The sequence below is a fragment of the Mauremys reevesii genome, linkage group 4 (assembly GCF_016161935.1).
Source record: "Mauremys reevesii isolate NIE-2019 linkage group 4, ASM1616193v1, whole genome shotgun sequence".
NCBI classification, from domain to species: Eukaryota; Metazoa; Chordata; order Testudines; family Geoemydidae; genus Mauremys; species Mauremys reevesii.
Genome location: NC_052626.1, coordinates 56,081,241 through 56,101,997, shown reverse-complemented (window position 1 = coordinate 56,101,997; position 20,757 = coordinate 56,081,241). Strand labels below are relative to the sequence as shown.

Here is a 20,757-nt window from a genome sequence, read left to right as displayed (position 1 = left end):
TGAGGCCAATAGGCTGGTTAGAAGATTACTTTGTAAAAAGTGATCAGCGAAGTTTGGGAAAGAACTAGCAAATTCTTTACATATGTGCTGGTTAAAATGGGAAACAAAATACAGACAGTCTGCAATAAATGCAATGTGTCAATTTAGAATTCAGTAGGCATTTTTAGAGTAGGGAAGTAATATGATGTTGGTTTAAGGAGTATTTTTGCCAGGAGTACATAAACATACCTATTCCTGATTTTAATATTCAGGGGGAGGGCTAGCTCAGTGGTTTGAGCATTGACCTGCTAAACCCAGGGTTGTGAGTTCAATCCATGAGGGGGCCATTTACGGATCTGGGGCAAAAATCTATCTGGGGATTGGTCCTGCTTTGAGCAGGGGGTTGGATTAGATGACCTCCTGAGGTCCCTTTCAGCCTTGATATTCTATTATAGGCTTTCACGAACCAAATTATCAATTTCTCTAAGCAATCAAATTTACTAACCTAGACAATCAATGTGATTGTCTAGATTTGTGGATCCTGTACCATGTATTCATTTTGCAAGCTACATGAACGTCTCATGTGAGCAACACATGGGAGAAGAAGTATCTCATAGCCAACATATTCTGTCAAGTTTGATAGCTTTATAAAATATATAGTTGGAGAGAAAGATCCTGTGCATTTAATTCTGTGACTTTAGTGCTCATGAAAGCGAGCAACTAAAAATCGCAAGCTAGCTATAAAGCCAGGTTTAACATGGATAAGCTTTTTCTCAGAGCATGTGTGTTCCAATTTACAATACCAGTGTTATTCCAGGCCTGGCCCACGCTTGAACAGAAATGCCAACTGTGTCAGAGGTTGTGTGGTCGTTTTATGTGAACAATCAATCACTCATTAAAGACTAGGAAGACACCTCAAAACTATTTTCATTTGCGACTCAAAATAGGATTTGAAACCAGGTCTCCAGAGGCTAAAAGCTAAAAATTTATCCTGCCACACACAGCTTGAAAGAAAATAACCTTTTTGGTTAGAATGAAGAGGACATGCAAAAGAAATGTTATGGCATGACTGCACAACCTAGTGGTTTTTACATCAATAATTATGAAATGTTAAGAAGTTTTCTAACTTTGTGAAACCTTTTATAAAAGTTCACCATTTTCAACCTGAGCTTTGCAAACTTCACAGCTAGTTGACACAGCAGGCTGTGGTGCTTAGGGAGAAGTGGGCCCTCTTGAGATACGTGGATTTAGTTTTCTACATGGTACTAAACCCTTAGTTGAGTTTTATTTTTATATTTACTCACTGAACTGCAGTCAGTCAAATTTTCAGTATATGTACTCACCCCCAACACTTCGTCTTCTCCTTCTTTTACACTGACTAGGAGATTCACTTTCTTCATAGCCTTTCAGTGAAGGACTAGAATCAAGAGCATCAATACCTAACATAGCAGGTATTTTTTCCAGGATAAATTCCGGTACACGTCCTGAATTAGATGTTTATAGAATTTTTAAAAAATGGAAACTATGATTATATAAACATATTTGTATTTAATATAAATTAATGCATAGTCATTTCAATAAGTTATTCAGTTGTCATCTTACCAATATCTGCTGCATGATCAATAAGTGTTTGCACAACAGCAGCCTGCAAACGAAGCTTTTTTTCTGTGTTAACGGACATCTTTTCATTATCACTTGAGTGTAAGAGGTTTGGGGCAAAAATCACTGCCAGATTACTACTATCCATTTTGTTCTCATTGGATCTTATTAAAAAGAAAGAAAAGATTAGAGCTTGCAAGTATCAGTTTTGTCTTTACATTCTCTCTTGATCAGAACATAAGCAGTGGGGATAAAGAAAACAGGCTAATGCAAATTTTTAGTTGATGTGGAAGACTTGCATTCGTGAGAGAAAACACACACTAAGATTTAGGGGCAGAGTCAAGACACTTACACAACAGGCTAGTTAATGGCTTATACATGCTATTTAGCTTAACAGTTTCCAAAGCTGATCACTTTTCACAAAAGCAAGAGGATCATCCAGATGGGAGTAATCTCAAATTAGTTGCTCTTTTGGAAAAGAAGAGATGGGAATATGGCAGCCAGAAAACTGGAATAGGAGTCAAGTTCCTGTTACATGAAGACCCTATGACATATACCCAAAAAAGTCAGGAGATGACATAAAGCTTACATTATTACTGGTAAATGAATGTCATTAAGAATATTTATAGTCATAATACTGACCAGAGAAAGTTACAGCTCTCCTTTGTTTTTAGACATATTATAGGAATTCTCAGAGCTGGTTACAAGTACCACACCTATATTTCTCTACTTACCTTAGGGACACATTTCTGAGAAAGTTGAAAAAGTATCGCAAAGTATCTATTGTCCTGTCAGCCACAAGACAGGAAAGCAGCACTGTGGCAGTGTTCTTCTCCTCATTTTCTAGGTGCTGAGCCTTGAAAAGAGCTTCCTGTAGATCAGTTGGAAGGATCGGCTCTGGTAACTCTCTAAAGAACTGTTTAAGAAGCCCTGCAACGTCACATGGCAGTGCTGCAGGTAGACAGTTTTCACCTTGATCCAGTTGACTCTGAAATGGTTCATAAGTAGCATAAGTTAAGGCCTTTAAAAGCGATTTATTACATGTCTTATCTTTACCAATTTGTAGTCTTATCATTAGGGCCCTAACAAATTCACAGCCATGAAAAACACGTCACGGACCATGAAATCTGGTCTTGTATAGGGTAAAAAACACACAATACACAGATTTCCTGGGGGAGACCAGCATTTCTCAAATTAGGGGTCCTGACCCAAAAGGGAGTTGCAAGGGTGGGGAGTAGCAAAGTTATTTTAGAAGGGTCGCAGCATTGCCACCCTTACTTCCACACCACCTTCAAAACTGGGTGGCTGGAGACTGTTAGTTTGTAGACCCTGTACTTCTGCACTGCTGCTGGCGATGGCTCTGCCTTCAGAGCTGGGCTCCCAGCCAGCAGCCGCCACTCTCCAGCTGCTCAGCTCTGAAGGCAGCGCCACTGTCAGCAACAGTACAGAAGTCAGGGTAGCAGTACAGCAATGCCCCCTACAATAACCTTAGAAACCCCCACCACCACCACACACAAACTCCTTTTTGGGTCAGGATCCCTACAATTACACCACCATGAAATTTCAGATTTAAAGAGCTGAAATCATGAAATTTATGATTTTAAAATTCCCATGACTGTGAAATTGACAAAATGGACAGTGCATTTGGGTAGGGCCCTACTTATCGTACACAAGGAGTTACATGTCCAAATCCCCATGCCACATAGCAGACAAGATACTTTGTTTTTATCTCAAATCGTCCCAGTTTTAATTCTCCATTTTTTTCATATAAGAATGATACCTGGTGACAAATCATAGCCAAGGCTACTTTTTATTTATTATTTCTGGATTTATAGTTTCTCCCCCGCCCACCTTGCTGTGAGAGAAAGCTACCAAGTTTAAGTTCCCATGATATCTAAAAATAAACCTTTTTTTGGTTTTCTCTCATGCCCTTCCTCTCACACTCCAGAAAGCTAAAAACACAGTTCTTTGGTTGTTTCACTATACACAAAGAACTGAAGTTTGTCTTCTGGAGGGAGGTGAAGGGGGTCCAGTGACTAGTGATCAGAAAGATCCAACTACTCCCAGAACAAAACACAATTGCTTCTAAAGAGAATCGGAAAGTTAGACATATAGACACTGAGGTGAAATGTAGCTCAAGTCCAATACAATCACTCTTTGAAAGCAAGAGGGGGAAAAAAAAAAAAAGATACCTTTAATGTTTTTAAACGAACAAAAGATCCAGATTTCCTAAAGAGTCCTTCAGTGTGAACATGCTCTTCTAAATATTTGCAAGCATCGACAAGAAAGCTGAGGAAAGAAAGTCACAGTATGTTTTATATCATTGCACAGTTCAATTGTCCTGTGATAAATAATGTCACAGAAAATAGTATTTTAGAAAATGTTAATTTTCTCCAATCACAGTAAGAAACTGAAAGTAAATGCAAGTGAGCGATAACCTTATGGGTTCCTGTCTGTTTTCCAACCTCTCTTTCCAAGAGAGAATTCCCTTCCCCTGAGAAGCCTGACCAGTCCCAGAAAAGCAATAGTGGAATTCCTCTCTACTTTGAAAAATATTTTTTTGTTGAAGAAAAAAATGTCACTCAAAATTAAAGCGGTAAATAACGTAGACAGCCCCAAAGTAAGTATGGTTCCAGTTTAAAACACACAATCTTTACTTACCTTGGAATACTTCCATACTCTGGTACAACTGACTGAGGTAATGAATGAAGCGATATTCCAAAGACTTTGCCCTAAAACACAAAACTCAATTAATGTTGCTCAAGCAGTTATGCAGTATTTACCTAGTACAATTTTCATAAATATAGACAAATACATAGAGCACAACACAAGAATTGAAGAGAAATCTAAAAGTTCTGGCTAAGAACTGATGTCATACTAATTGTTAAAGGGACACTGCGAACTTTAAAAAGATACTTACTTATAAATAAATAGTAAACAACAGTAAATAACAAAGAATCCTGTGGCACCTTATAGACTAACAGACGTTCTGCAGCATGAGCTTTCGTGGGTGAATACCCACTTCTTCAGATGCAAGTGGTGGAAATTTCCAGGGGCAGGTTTATATATGCAAGCAAGAAGCAAGCTAGAGATAACGAGGTTAGTTCAGTCAGGGAGGATGAGGCCCTGTTCTAGCAGTTGAGGTGTGAAAACCAAGGGAGGAGAAACTGGTTCTGTAATTGGCAAGCCATTCACAGTCTTTGTTTAATCCTGAGCTGATGGTGTCAAATTTGCAGATGAACTGGAGCTCAGCAGTTTCTCTTTGAAGTCTGGTCCTGAAGTTTTTTTGCTGTAGGATGGCCACCTTAAGATCTGCTATTGTGTGGCCAGGGAGGTTGAAGTGTTCTCCTACAGGTTTTTGTATATTGCCATTCCTAATATCTGATTTGGAATCAGATCAACAGAGCCAGACGTGTACCCAGAAGCCTCCTACTGCAAGACAAACCCAAGAAAGAAACCAACAGGACTCCACTGGCCATCACATACAGTTCCCAGCTAAAACCCCTCCAGCGCATCATCAGGGATCTACAACCCATCCTGGAGAATGATCCCACACTTTCACAGGCCTTGGGTGGCAGGCCAGTCCTCGCCCACAGACAACCTGCCAACCTGAAGCATATTCTCACCAGTAACTGCACACCGCCCCATAGTAACTCTAGCTCAGGAACCAACCCATGCAACAAACCTCGATGCCAACTCTGCCCACATATCTACACCAGTAACACCATCACAGGACCTAACCAGATCAGCCACACCATCACCGGTTCATTCACCTGCACGTCCACCAATGTAATATATGCCATCATATGCCAGCAATGCCCCTCTGCTATGTACATCGGCCAAACTGGACAGTCTCTAAGGAAAAGGATAAATGGACACAAATCAGATATTAGGAATGGCAATATACAAAAACCTGTAGGAGAACACTTCAACCTCCCTGGTGGGTATTCACCCACGAAAGCTCATGCTGCAGAACGTCTGTTAGTCTATAAGGTGCCACAGGATTCTTTGTTGCTTTTACAGATCCAGACTAACACGGCTATCCCTCTGATACTTAACAGTAAATAAATTTCAGATAACATCCAAAATTACCACAACAAAGATTAAAAATTACTCCCTATTTTCCATGGGCTTATTTTGCCCATTTTATAGCACTTTATCTAGAGTCAGCTTCCCCATGTCCCATGTGAAACCACAAAAGTTAGCAGGTATACTAAAAAGAAGAGGAGTACTTGTGGCACCTTAGAGACTAACATGTATTTGAGCATAAGCTTTCCTGGGCTACAGCCCACTTCATCGGATGCATAGAATGGAACATATAGTGGAGATATATATACATGCAGAGAACATGAAAAGGTGGGAGTTGCCCAACCAACTCAAAGAGGCTAATTAATTAAGATGAACTGTTGTCAGCAGGAGAAAAAAAAACTTTTGTAGTGATAATCAATATAGCCAATTTAAGACAGTTTGACAAGATACTTAACATGGGGGAAATAGATTCAATGTGTGTGATGGCTCAGCCATTCCCAGTCTCTATTTAAGCCTAAATTGATAGTATCTAGTTTGCATATCAATTTAAGTTCAGCAGTTTCTTCTTGGAGTGTGTTTTTGAAGCTTTTCTGTTGCAAAATTGCCACCTTTAAATCTGTTAATGAATGGCCAGAGAGGTTAAAGTGTTCTTCTACTGGTTTTTGAATGTTATGATTCCTGATGTCAGATTTGTGTCCATTTATTCTTTTGCGTAGAGACTGTCCAGTTTGGCCAATGTACATGGCAGAGGGGCATTGCTGGCACATGATGGCATGTATCACATTGGTAGATGTACAGGTGAATGAGCCCCTGATGGTGTGGCTGATGTGATTAGGTCCTATGATGGTGTCACTTGAATAGATATGTGGACAGAGTTGGCATCGTTCTTTTGCCCCTCCAGACCCACAAACATGATACAGTTCTGCGGGGACCCAGAATCCTACTTTCGACATCTCCAACTGCTACCCTTATTTTTGTGCTGCTGCAGGTGGTGGTGCTGCTTTCAGAGCTGAGCAGCTGGAGAGTGGAGGCTGCTGGCCAAGAGGCCAGCTCTGAAGGCAGAGCCACTGCCAGCAGCAGCGCAGAAGTAAGGATGGCATGTTATGATACTGCCACCCTTTCTGCACTACTGCTGGTGGGGCACTGTCTTCAGAGCTGGGCACCCCCTCTCCGGCCACCCAGCTCTGAAGTCAGTGCCAAAGTAAGGGTGGCAATACTCGACTACCCTAAAATAACTTTGACACCCCCACCCGCAAATCCCTTTTGGATCAGGACCCCCAGTTTGAGAAACCCAGGTCTCCCCCTGTGAAATCTGTATAGTATAGGGTAAAAGCACACCAAAAAAACCCAGATTTCACTGTCTGTGGCACATTTTTCATGGCCATGAATTTGGTAAGGCCCTAAATATAGTTAACTGGCATTTGAGTAATCACAGAACATTGTGCTTTGACTTCCATAACCCCACACAAGCTGATATCTTACAGTGTTACTTGCATTATGATATCTTTATGTTGACCTAAATACTGAGAGAAAGGAATTGTTTTCTTTTAAAATATATTCAGAGTATCTAAATTTTTAGAGTAAATCCATTTCTGGTTATTAATGTGAGAGTTACAAATTCTATTTTAGACATGGAGAGTAGGGTTTGGTACCAAATAATAGAATATCCTGAGGATGTACTTCTGAAGAGTTAGTAACAATAGACTACACTAGAACTCAGCCCAAACACTTTAAAGTTCACTTTCAGGTTATACTGAAGTGCATTCAAAGTGCAAGAACATTTATTATATTTAATATTAAGAAACTGTACAGTCATTATGCAAAGAAAAGCCTCTCAATGCTAGAGTACAGATAATCAAATAATTGGAAAAGAGACACAGTAATGGGTAATAGTACAGCAGCTATGTACTCTGATTAGATGAGACAAATGGCAGAAAATTTCATTTAGAATCAGAGATGATAAAGCACTTAAAATGCAAAAAGTGCTTACCAAACTGGCAATATACAACAGCACCTTTGGCACACTTGGCATCACTGAAAATATTAAGTACTGTGGAAGCAAGCACTAATTTAAGAGTGCAGTTCCTCTTTCCAGATCTTTCTGCCTTGCAACATGCAGAGATCCCAGGAGGGCATATCAGCAGTTACACACTCGTCACTTTACCAAATCACACCATTGATATTAACTGACTGACTGCTGCAGTAACCAGTTCAGAGAATGGGAAAACCCACTTATTGTACCTCTCCAGATGCAAGTATTAAAGAAGTTTTTTTCTGACACCTTCAGTGAGTGACCAGTTTATACCTTGTAGCACATAATCACCCTCTGTTTCACCACGCACAGCCTGTTTCGCCACTACAGCTCTATTTATACAGCACCAAGAATGGTTAAGGTTATCACTTCTGAAATCCAAAAAACCCAGTACTTCCCTCCCCCCACAAAGCAAGCCTACCACAACCCCAACCCCAAGGCAAGCCCACCTTCAACAGCCACTTATATTATCTAGTGAGATAACATATATAGATAAGCTTGATAACATCACAATAAGGCAGTTGCTTTTTATCAGCACATTTTGCCAGCTAGTCTTTGTAGTTGCACTGAATGTGCAGTTTCTGATGTGAGCTCCCCTCCCCCCAGGAGATGTAATAGGATCACTGGCACCATTGCCCTGATCTTCCATTATTTAATATACGTCCCACGTCTTGCATGACCCAAACCCACTCTCAGACACATGGGCGATGTGTTTTCTTGTTGGTGGGCAGACAGCAACTGTATATTCAGCAGTTTTGATCTATTATTGCTTAAACTGCACAAGTGGGAACACTGCAGCTTCTTTAGCTGGACCCAAAAAACTTTTAACGTTAGATATCCCCGTGTAGTGTGATGATAATCAGGGATGGTGTAGACAGTATTAATTGGTCCTGCCATGAGGGCAGGGAACTGGACTCGATGACCTCTCGAGGCCCCTTCCAGTCCTAGAGTCTATGAATCTACGAATAGTCCAAATTTTTAGACCCACATAAAAGAAAACTTGACCAATTAACTTATTTTTCTGGCAACTAGCAAATCCATCAAACAATCAGCCAGGTGGTAACCCTAACTGGGGTTACCCACATCTCAGGGCCCCGGCTGCTGCCCGGGGTGTCCCCAGGCCAGCAGGCGGCTGCCCTCCGCAGGCCACATCACCGAGCGGAGCACCGCTTACCTCTCCAGCCGCCGCCCCGGGCTGCTTCGCCGCCGCCGCCCCTCGGCAGCTCCCACTCTTCACCTTGATCCCATACGCGGCCCGCAGCTGCTGCAGCACCGCCAGGCGCACTACGGCGCGGCCGCGCCCCGCCATCCCGGCTCCTCTGCGCCCCGCGTCTCCTCTGCTCCGGCCGCAGCCGCGCCCGGCCTCTCACCCCCTCGCCACCATCCCGACCTGCTCACGCCGCCCCCCGGACACACCGTCCCCACCTCCCTGCGCGTCTCAAACACAGCGCTCAGCCGCGGCGCCGCCGCTGATTGGCCCGCTGCGTCCGTTCGAATCTCAGGTCCCCGCCGCTCAACGGCCAGCCATGCGCGTCCAGAGAGGTGCCTGAGTCCCGCCTCTCCGCTGGGCGCGGCGCCGCGGCAGGGAACGTGTACGGAGCCCCCGCCCGAAACTCCCAGAAATGCGGCGTTCCAAGCGCGGGCCGCTAGTCCGGAGGAAGCGCGGTTATCTTCAGGCGATCGCAGGAGCTACCTAAAGCGTCATCGCCTTAGTCACAGGAGCGGCGGGCTACGGCAGCCGGTAGAGGCCGCTATTGGGGAAGTGGTGGAGACGCAAGCTTCGCATTGAGTCAGCCTGAACCGGGCTGCAGCCCCCCCTCGGGAACCAGCCCGCCTCCCCAGCCAGTCCGGGCCCCCTGTCCCCGCGCCAGCCGGCCGAGGCCGGAGGGCCCTGCGGGGCTGAGCGAGCCCGGCTTCCGGGCAGCCCCTAATGACAGCGGCAGCGCTAGGTGCGTGGGGCGGCCTGCTGCGAATCCCCGCGGAGCTGCCCCCGCCGCAGCAACAGGGCCGCCGGGCGAAGGCGGGTAAGGGGGTGACTGCGCCCAGGCCGAGCTTTGGAGAGCTAGAGCCGGGCTCGGCCCGACCTGCCGCAGCGAGGGAGCATGGTCAGCAGCGCCCCCCCGGCCCACTTCCGAACAGGCCGAGGTGGGTTTAAACACCCACACACACCCCACACCACGCGCAGTTCCCTTGCTGATGGTGGAAGCGCTCGCTTTGGAAAGGCTGGCTGGGTAACTAAAGCGCTACAAACAACAACAAGCAGCAGGAAGGCATTTCTAAAAACAGGTTTCAGAGGGGTAGCCTGTTAGTCTGTATCAGCAAAAACAATGGGGAGTCCTTGTGGCACCTTAGAGACCAAAATTTATTTGGGCATAAGCTTTCGTGGGTTGTAACCCACTTCTTCAGATGCATGGAGTGGAAAATACAGTAGGCAGGTGTAAATATACAGCACATGAAAAGATGGGAGTTGCCTTACCACAGGGGGTGGGGAGGGAGGAAGGGGGTCAGTGCTAACAAGGCCAATTCAATCATGGTGGATATGGCCCATTCCCAACATTTGATCAGAAGGTGAGAGGGAGAACTATTTCTAAAAATGGACCACTAGTTCTGTTTTTCCCCTTTGAAGATCTGTCAAGTGTTTTCCAGTGGCTGAGATCTTTCAACTTAAAACAACCACACATGCTCTGAGACACTTCATTTTATCCATAAACACAGGAGGCATGGATATAAAACACCAGATAATCTCACCTCTTAAACAAGTGTGGTATGACTCTCTTGTGCTCTTAAATTGAGGGAGAAAAGTGTAGAGATGAACTCATTTGTTTTCTCTTTACCTCTCCTTGTGTCTGTTTTAAACCTTTAATCTCCCACCTTCTCTCTTGCACTAACTCGGGCATGTATCTTAAAAAAAATAGAGCTGTTGAAAAACATTAGAAAAGTGTGGGGAATTTTGCCATTTTTGCAGACTGTCAGAAGGTAAATTTACATAATTGATTGATTTCCCTTCAGTAATTCAAATGGTGTGACAGGGTGGGAAACAAACCATGTCAGTTGCCACTTTTCTTAAGACGTTTACATAAGTAATTTAACAGGAGATGCATTCTATGAGAAATGTTGTAAGGTAAGCTGCCGTTCCATTATGGGACCAGATAGAGTTGGGAAGAAATTTCCTTTTCATGTGCTGTGTCACTTGTACCATGTAGGGGCATCTAGTACATCCAGCTATCACAGATACAGTCCAAGCTATATGCATTACTGGTCTGTTTGGCATGGTGTATTCCTAAATTTGTCTAGACTTATACTTTCCACATATGGGCGTATCACATTTATCTGAATTAGTGACACAGTGTAGTCCTGCCTTGTGATCTGTGCAGCATTTGAACAAAGCTATCATGTTTACCCATCCTCCAACAGTTGGGGAAGGGGAGAAGGGTTCTGTGTTTTGTATAGAAATACCACCCAAACTGTGGTCTCTGGAAGACATTGTTACCAGATTTGCCCACTGCTTTGGGGTATGCTCATTTATTAGGGTTACTCTTTTGGGGGGGGGGGTCTATAATTCTATCAATGTACTACTTGTGTTTTCATAGGGAGCTCTACTTCTCCCTTTTGCAAGTTCCCTCCCAATGGAGCTATCGGGCAGGACCTAGGTTCCCCAGGGCTGGGTTCCTCCAGTCCCAGCATCAAATGAACACACACATTAACAGAGTGTGTCTGAGCGGACCAGATCAATCAGCACTCCCACACTGACCCCTTATGTCCCTGGACTTAGCAGGCTGGGTCGAGCAGCACTTCCAAGATGCCACCCTCCTATGCCACAGATTCAGCACGTCCCTATCCCCACTTTCATGTTACAGTTGTTTTGGTGGTAACCCACTTGATGAGCAAACCCCTCAGGATTTTTGGCTGCTACAGGGATCTTTAGCTTAGGTAAGAGGAATGTTGCTGCAGAGCAAATGGGGAAGCCAAAAACAAGAGAGAGGGAAGCAACCAGCTTAACCGTAAAAGTTATTTATTGCCAGATAATAGCCATACAAGATGAGCCAAACAAACAAAACAGTTACAACATTAAATATAGCTTAAATTGGATTACAAAAAAAGTCAGGTTTAGAAAACTATATCTGATCATACAAATCAGGGTTAGAAAGCTATACCTAGAGGGGGTGGGGGAAGAGAGCGAGAGTTGGGTTCTCACCACTCTGTGAAGCTTGAACCAGTCAGGGTTCCCAGGTGGTGGTGGTAGCTGAGGGTCTGGAGACAGGCAGAGCCCCCAGCACTATCAGTCAGGAGAAGATGAAGTCCCAATGGAACAGATGCAGATTTTGGATCCAGGCATCAGAACACTTACTTGAGCGTGGGTAGGGGTTTTTGTAGGGAAACAACAATGGTCTGTAGCCTTCTGCTACCCCTGCATCCCTATCCACCTCCCATACCCCTCCTCTCTCCTTCACTGCCCCCTCTCACTCCCACCCTGCTCTCATCCTTGGCCTCTTTCCCTCCCCATCCTCTCTCCTCCTCCCCCAGCCCCCCACCTTTTCCCTTCCAGCCCACCCTTCTCCCTTCCCAGCTGGGTGATTTAGGCAGCCCTTGGAAGAGTGGAGTCCTCCCGGGCACCATCATAATCAGAGAGAGAAAATAAAAAAAGCAATAAAACCACACAATAAAACTCAGCCAGCCGCCTGAGGCCCAGGCAGAGCAGAGCCCCCTCAGTGCCAGGTGGCCAGCCTCCGGCCCTTCATGCTGGGGCCCAACCTTCATACCAGGCACAGCAGCACTGCAGCCCGCTGGGTGAGAGGTCTGCTGGCACAGGCAGTCTCCTGCAACTAGGGTGACCGAGCGACGGAGAGATGGGGGATGGAGCGAGCAAGGCCTCGGGAGGGGATGGGGTAGGGCCTCAGGGCAAGGAGCGGGACAAGGGTGTTTGGTTTTCTGGAATTAGAAAGTTGGCAACCCTAATTTAAGGTTTCACTGCAATCCACAAAACCCCCATTTGGCTACTGCCTAAACTAACTCGGTGCCTAAATTTCCACTTTACAAGTTCTCTACTTGCTGAAGTTTCTGCCCCTGAGCATAGGCAGAGTGAGGGAGGAGTGTCTGTCTCCTGCCTAAAGCCCAGCACAACCCATGAACTGGAGGAAGATGGGCATTCATGTACCCATGTGGCCCATCAGTGACTGCCAGTAGCAAAAATCAACTACTGGAGATGGGATGCTAGATGGGGAGATCTCTGAGTTACTACAGAGAATTCTTTCCCTGGTATCTACCTGGTGGGTCTTGCCCACATGCTCAGGGTGTTACTGATCGCCATATTTGGAACCAAAAAGGAATTTTCCCCCAGGTCAGATTGGCAGAGACCCTGGGTTTTTTTTGCCTTCCTCTGCAGCATGAGGCACAGGTCTCTTGAAGGTTTAAACTAGTGTAAATGAGGAATTCTCTTTAACTTGACGTCTTTAAACCTAGGGTTGCCAATTTTGACTGGATATATTCCTGGAGATTTCATGACATAATGTTTAATTAGAAATAAATCTTTAATTCTTGGAGATTCCAGGCCAATCCTGGAGGGTTGGCAACCCTACTTAAACCATGCTTTGAGGACTTCAGTAACTCAGCCAGAGGTTAGGGGTCTATTTCAGGAGTGGGTGGGTGAGGTTCTGTAGTCTGCAATGTACAGGAGGTCCAACTGGATGATCACAACGGTCATGTCTGACCTTAAAGTCTATGAGCCTTTCTTGCCTGCAGGGCCCAATCTGGTAGGTGTGCTCAGAGGCCATCTATAGGATAGGAGGTGACAGTCATCTTATAACTCTCTCAGCCCAGTGATTAGAACACTTGTCTGGGGTTCGGGAGAGCCCAGTTCAACTCCCCACATCTGTCTGATAGGCGCGGGGAGTTTTGGAACAGGGGTTTCCAATGTCTGAGTGCTTTAACCACTGAGCTATGGGATATTCTGAAAAGGGAGGGGAGGGGTGGCAGTGCTTTAGCTTTGCTAGTGTAGTTTGTTTGGCTGGCTTTAGTTTGCAGCGTTTGCAGCGCGCTGTAGTTCCAGCAGCGCTGGAGCAGTGGCTGTGTGTGTGCCCACTGGTGTGGTGTGACCACATTTGCAGCATTTCCAGCGCTGTTGATTTCCAGCGCTGTTGGGATGGCAGCTATCCCAGCATTCAAGCCAGCAAACGTTCTTTTCAAAGGGGTGGGTGGAGGAGGGGGAGTGTGGGGGGGGGGGGGGGGGGGGAGAGAGGGGATTTTGGGGAGCACTGTGTGTGTGACTTCCTGACTTGAAAAAAACTGAATTTTTTCTGACCCTTAGTCTTAACTCTAATTGCAAACAGCAGCCACGACGCCTCCCAGCTGTGCTGCCTGCCTCTCATTTGATTTTTTTGTTTACAGCCAGGTAGTACAGATGATCACAGGGAGCTTGTTTTGTTTTTTTTTAGCAGCAGCGGCGACGGAGGATCACAGAGAGCTGTTCACAACAGAGGAGGGAGGATTGATTTTGTTCAGATTGAGATTCACATTGAAACAGGAGGCTGATTAGCAGGCTCACTAGAAACGGAGCCCAAGGAGGGAGGTTCACAACACAACAAAACAAAGACAGGCTGCATACAAAAAAAAGGAGTAATTTTAGTAAAAAGCATTCTGGGGATATCTCTTATTCCCGGAGGCCAATAAAAGCGCTGTGTGTGTCCACATGATGAGAGCAGCGCGATCACCAGCAGCTGCAATACACACCCCCAACCTGGCCCACAGTACAGCCAGCTGCAGCCAGGAGTTGCAGCGCTGCTGCCCTGCAGGTGTGGTGTGTGGGTGTGTGTGCAGCGCTGGAAAGCCTCTACCAGCGCTGCAACTTGCAAGTGTAGCCAAGCCCTTAGCCCTAAATCTGTTCCTAAACTGATTTAGCAAAATCAGTACAACTCTTGTATAGAAGATCTAATTCACCTCAAGAAGGCTTTACATCAAAAAGTAGGAAAAGCCATTGAACTATTATCCCAATTAAGAACACAAAAGAAACATCCAAAAGGGAGACAAGGTGGGCCTACGTCTTTCCCCTTCATGTACACCCCACCAGCACCTTGTTTCTTCCACAATGGATTCTTTGTAAAAGGCTCCCGCCTTACAACCTAATTGCCTTTCTTAGAAGCATTTTCGCTGGTCCTTCATTCTTGGCATCTTTTTCAAACCTTCTGTAACTTTGTCACTGACACCTTCCTTCCCAATTAATTCTAAATGCTTGGATCTTGATGTTTTATTTTTGCTAATCTCCATGTTACCTGTCAGCTCTGTGTTCTTGGGGAACCAGGGTGCACGCAGTATCCAGCCTGTCTGACTCAGGAAGGACATCGCCCACTCTCTGCTCGAATCAAAACCGATCAGAAGACTGACTTACAAAAAGAAATGAAAAGACAATGAAAGACACACCTAAACCCCTGTGGACAAGGGTGACAGGATTAAGGCAACTCCCCTAGCCTCATTTGCATGGAAGATGGGACAGGGAAGCATCTTCATTAGCATACAGAATGGAGAACAGAGATTCCAAGGCAAGAACTGCACTGAACTCTGGGACCAGAAAAGCAGAGAAGCACTGCATGATGGGGGAATCTCTGCTCCAGATGTTAATGAACCTGCCTGCACACACCCAGCTCAGTAGTTATCAGACCAGTTCTAGTAATAAATCCTTTATTGGTATCCAAAATACTGAAGCTGCCTAACTGCATTATGAGCTCCCTTGAAGGAACACCAACGGGTCTACCACTACTTAAAGTTGCAAACACCAAGGAAGAATAGTATGGTGCACTGAGAAATAAAGTGGAACCAAAAAAAAAAAAAGGGAACATCAGGCTACATTTGGGAGGCTTCTCAACAGTCTGTTCTGTTAGGAGTTCTACCAACAGAAATGGTGCAAGACCCCCTGCTTGCAAAAGCTAAAATTATATCGGACCAATTACAGGAAACAATCCTGCGTTAACAGGGAAATGGGCTATATATTCTACATCTCTTACTTTTGATTGTACCTGCTAGATTAGGTCCACAGTGGTTTTCAAACTTCATTGCACCACGACCCCCTTCTGACAATAAAAACTACTATATGCCTCTTCCCACCCCTCTGCGTAGGGCTGAAGCAAGGGAGGGAAGGGGCGGAAGCCGAAGCTCAAGAGCTTGAGCTCCAGGCAGTGGGGTGATAGCCTGAGCCACACCAGGTGGGGCTGAAGCTCAAGCCCCACCGCCCAGGATGGGGGGCTGAAGCTGCAGCCAGAGCCCTGCCACCCAGGGCTGAAGCCCTTGCTTGGGCTTTGGCTGCAGCTCCTGGTGGCAGGGCTTGGGGTTTAGCTTCAGCCCCAGGTTCCAGTGAGACTAACACCAGCCCTAGCGACTCCATTAAAATGGGGTCTTGACCCACAGTTTGGGAACTGCTGGATTAGGAGACTAATCAAGACATTTCCAGCCTGTAAGAATTTACAGCAGAAATTTATTATAAACTTCAGATCAGCCCCTCCCCCCCAGATTACATAAGCATTTGCAGATGTAACTGTAGTTAGTGATTATTCACTAACATGTCCACTAAGCTTCCGATTCCAGAAATAATCTTTAAAACAAACTAAAGATACACAAATAACATGAACCCAAATGAGAATGATCAATTCCAGTTTACTGCAATAGTCAAGACACACACAAGAGGGAGCTCTGATCTGAAAAAAATGTAATAAAACTTTTGCAGTTCTGCCTCGCCCATCCAAGCCATATATTAGCAATGAACTCACAGCAAAGTGATCAAAGACAAAAACCCACCATCGGTGTCACCGTCAGGCTCCCTTCTTATGACCCTTTGACCGCACTCCTGTCCCTGTTCTTTTTTTTTGTCCCCCCCCCCAATTAGTGTTTCTTCTCTGCTCTGTGCACCCTCTAGCTGGGGGGGGGTTTAGTGATATGGGTCGCGCCGCCCCCCATTTCCTGGAAACCCAATAGATCCATTTCACCCGTGGGTGAATAGTTTTCACAAAGTGATCGCTCCATATCTGACCTTTCAGTCCTCATTGTCAAAGGAAACCTGCACAACCCCTTCAAGAGAAAAAGCCTGCGAGCATAAACTCATAACATTGCTAGACCCTAAAAGTCTTGGTGTTACTGAAGACACTGAATTTAATGCTTATTACAACAAATCTGTAAGCCACTAACCCCCCTTTTTGTCCTATGGGGTGTTAACTGGCCACTTCCCCTTCAATGGTCTATTATAATAAGTGTCAGGCTACTTATGTTAAACTATTTGTTTCACCTTGTACTTAACTGTCACACTTCGTACCTTTCCCAGACTTGCAAGAAAACTCTGTAAGCTCAAAAGCTTGTCTCTTTCACTAGTAGAAGTTGGTCCAATGTTACCTCACCCACTTTGTTTCAAGAAAATAAATCTAAGAAGTTAGAAGTAGACAAGAGATAAAACAAGCACTTTGGCCTAAATTTTCAGAGGTGATTAATGATTTTAGGAGCTCAACTTCAGACACCTTCAAGGGCCTTTTTTTAAGAGGCCAGGGAGGAAATTCCACTCTCCACTGGAGAGAATGAGAAGACTCCTGAGCTCAGTGGAGACAGGATTTCACCCTAAGGGTATGTCTACACTGCAATTACAAACCCATGGCTGGTCCATGTCAGCTGACCCAGGGTTGGGCTAAGGAGCTGTTTAGTTGCAGTGTAGATGGGCTCTGGCTGCAGCCTGAATTCTGGAAGCCTCCCACCTCACAGGGTCCTAGAACCCATCTCCAGCCCAGGCCCCAAATGCCTACACTGCAATTAAACAGCCCGTTGAGCCTGAGTCAGCTAGCACAGGCCAGCCACAGGTTTTTAACTACAGTGTAGACATGCCCTAAGTGTACAGAACTTTTTGAAAATCAGGTCTAAGCTGTCAAGTTGGGACCCCAAGATTATGTGCTTTTGAGAATCTTGGCCTGATGAAATATATGATTTTGCAGATTTAATGGTCTCACCACAACAACTACTCAGATTAACAGTTCCTGGCAGGTCCTCAGCCAATAGGAGCAGAGATCATGGAGAGGGCAGCTTAAACACAGCCAGGTTACCCAGAACCGTGCAGAAGAGAGCCTAGGCGCTAGGATGTGAACTCAAAAATGAACTGCTGGGAGAGGCCACCCAGAAATTCAGCCCCCAGGAGCTGAGAAAAGCAGCTGCCACAGGCACCTTTAGACACTGACAACATTCTGTCCAATTGTTTAATAGTTTTCACTCTTAGTATTTTCCCCAACACTGCTTGGCAATTTGCTCACACTCCATTCCATCCCCTCCCTCAATATCTTCATCTCAACCTCATTTCCCCTGTCCATCCCATTTTCTCCTTTCCCCACTCCACTTACCCCCACTGCCCTTCTTTGTCTCTTATCTATTTTTTTCCCCAGCAAGGCTTCCTCCTGTCATGTATCCCTCCACCCCCGCCCCCAAAAAGAAAAACAATGGCATTACTGTGGCATTTGCTGCCCACCATATTGTTCAAAAAGCTTGTTAGTTACATCCCTTTCCTCTGTCTCTTGTTTATCGAGGCCTTGTCTACACCACAAAATTAAGTTGCCTTGCATCAACCTATGTTGACCTAACTGTGCACATGTCTACTTAAATTTGTCTCTCACCACTGTAAGTGCCCCATTATGCTGACATAGTAACACTACGTCCCCAAGTGGTGTAGTGTCATAGTCAATGTACTTCGGTCACTGCGGCACAAATGTAGACACTGGGTTAGGGTTGACATGACTAACTGTCCTCCAGCAGCTGTCCCACAATGCCTTATTCTGCTCTGGTCACCATTGTGAATGCCACTGCCCAGGTGTCTCAGAGACTTGGAAGCCCAACCAACCTCTCCTCCCCTCCACCCAAAATGTCCCACAAACGTTTAAAATTCCTTTTCCTGATTGCCCGGCTTGGTGAGCACAACTGTCCAGCTGATCATGCCAGCTACACACTCCAAACATACTCCTGTCTGGGGTAGACACAAGATACTGGATCTCCTGGGTCTGTGGGGAGAAAAGGCTGTGCAGGCACAGCTCTGAATCCGCTGTAGAAACGTCAACACCTGCAAGCAGATTGCTCAGGGGATGCAGGAGAAGGGCTATGACAGGGACCAGCAGCAGTGGCTCATGAAAGTCAAAGAGCTGCATTAGGCATATCAGAAGGCCAATAATTGATCCAGGGCCAAGCTGCAGACCTACCACTTTTACTAAGAGCTTCAAGCCATCCTCAGCGGAGACCCCACCATCCCCAACAGCACTGTGGATACCTCCAAGGAACCTGAATCACAAGCCCTGTCATGAACACCAAGTAGGAGGAAATGGTGGATGAGGAAGGAGGAGTATGAGGGACAGGCAATTAAGGGCTCTAGCTCCACGGTAAACCAGGACCTTTTTTTGATCACAGTACAGCCACTTGAGCCCAATGCAAGAGAAGGAATCTCAGGTAAGAATGTAGATAAATTGTCATCCACAAGATTGTCCCCCTGCAAAGTAGCAGGACAGAATCTTGATTTTTATATTAATATTCTTGTGCTAGACGAGGCAGTGGTACAACCAAGAGAGGTAGAGCAGCTATCTGCTTTTCATTCCTCTCTAGAGTTAGGGAGGGGGTGCCATGTGGAGCAGTTTGCTTATGTACACAGGGAGGTCCCTGGAATCCTCCTGAGATCAATGAAAGTTCTATGGAGGTACTCTGCAATCCTCTGCCAAACGTGTCTAGGGAGGGCTGCCTTATTTCTTCCATTGCAATAACACACTTTCCCCCGCCACTCAGCGATAACTTCAGTAGGCACCATTGCAGCACACAGGCTAGCAGCATATGAGCCCAGGTGGCTTTGAGACACCAGCAGCATTGAGCTCAAAGGCAGTGTTCTCTCTGCTTTTGTTAACCTCATAATACCATAAGAATGGCCTTACTGGGTCAGACCAAAGGTCCATCTAGCTCAGTATCCTGTCTTCTGACAGTGGCCAATATCTGGTGCCCCAAAGGGAATGAACAGAACAGGTAATCATCAAGTGATCCATCCCGTTGCCCATTCCCAGTTTCTGGCAAACAGAGGCTAGGGACACCATCCCTGTCCAGGCTGGCTAATAGCCATTGATGGACCTATCCTCCATAAACTTATCTAGTTCTTTTCTGAACCCTGTTATAGTCTTGACCCTCACAACATACTCTGGCGAAGAGTTCCATAGGTTGACTGTGTGTTGTGTGAAAAAATACTTACTTTTGTTTGTTTTAAATCTGTTGCCTATTCATTTCATTTGGTGATCCCTAGTTCTTGTGTTATGAGAAGGAGTAAATAACACTTCCCTATTTACTTTCTCCACACCCGTCATGATTTTATAAACCTCACTCATATCCCTCCCTTAGTCGTCTCTTTTCCAAGCTGAAAAGTCCCAGTCTTATTAATCTCTCCTCTTATGGCAGCCATTCCATACCCCTAGTAATTTTTGTTGCCCTTTTCTGAACCTTTTCTAATTCCAATATATCTTTTTTGAGATGGGGCAACCACATCTATATGCAGTATTCAAGATGTGGGCGTACCATGGATTTATATAGAGGCAATATGATATTTTCTATCTTACCTATCCCTTTCTTAATGATTCACAACATTCTGTTTGCTTTTTTGACTCCCCCTGCACATTAAGTGGATGTTTTCAGGGAACTAACCACAATGACACCAAGATCTCTTTCTTGAGTGTTAACAGCTAATTTAGATGTATAGTTGGGATTATGTTTTAGATGTATAGTTGGGATTATGTTTTCCAATGTACATTACTTTGCATTGATCAACATTGAATTTCATCTGCCATTTGGTTTCCCAGTCACCCAGTTTTGGGAGATCCTGTTGTAGCTCTTCGCAGTCTGCCTGGGACTTAACTATCTTGAGTAGTTTTGTATCATCTGAAAATGTTTATCCCTTTTTCCAGATCATATATGAATATGTTGAATAGGACTGGACCCAGTACAGACTCCTGGGGGACACCACTGTCTACCTCTCTCCACTCTGAAAACAAGAACGAGAGATCAATTAAAACCACCACCTATGGAAAGTGGTGCCAGTATTCAGTGCAACTGTGCTATATACTAGAAGCATGCAACGGAGGCATTCCTTC

At 45.2% G+C, this 20,757-nt stretch overlaps 1 protein-coding gene across 3 annotated transcripts in view; it reads right to left on the bottom strand.

Annotated features, from left to right (window-relative positions):
• The window catches only part of LOC120404588 (neuroendocrine protein 7B2), a 75,322-nt gene extending 65,934 nt beyond the window's left edge, over window positions 1–9,388 (bottom strand). The window contains exons 1-6 of one of the 3 annotated variants that reach the window (XM_039537386.1): window positions 8,814–9,388; window positions 4,240–4,310; window positions 3,771–3,867; window positions 2,313–2,566; window positions 1,582–1,742; window positions 1,323–1,463 (exon numbers count right to left, since the gene is read on the bottom strand). In XM_039537386.1, coding sequence (XP_039393320.1) covers window positions 1,323–1,463; window positions 1,582–1,742; window positions 2,313–2,566; window positions 3,771–3,867; window positions 4,240–4,310; window positions 8,814–8,948 — 859 coding nt within the window. In that variant the 5' untranslated portion in view covers window positions 8,949–9,388. The remainder of the gene's footprint in view (window positions 1–1,322; window positions 1,464–1,581; window positions 1,743–2,312; window positions 2,567–3,770; window positions 3,868–4,239; window positions 4,311–8,813) is intronic. The other 2 variants (XM_039537384.1, XM_039537385.1) reach the window with 2 other exon arrangements.
• Between the last annotated feature and the right edge of the window lie 11,369 nt (window positions 9,389–20,757).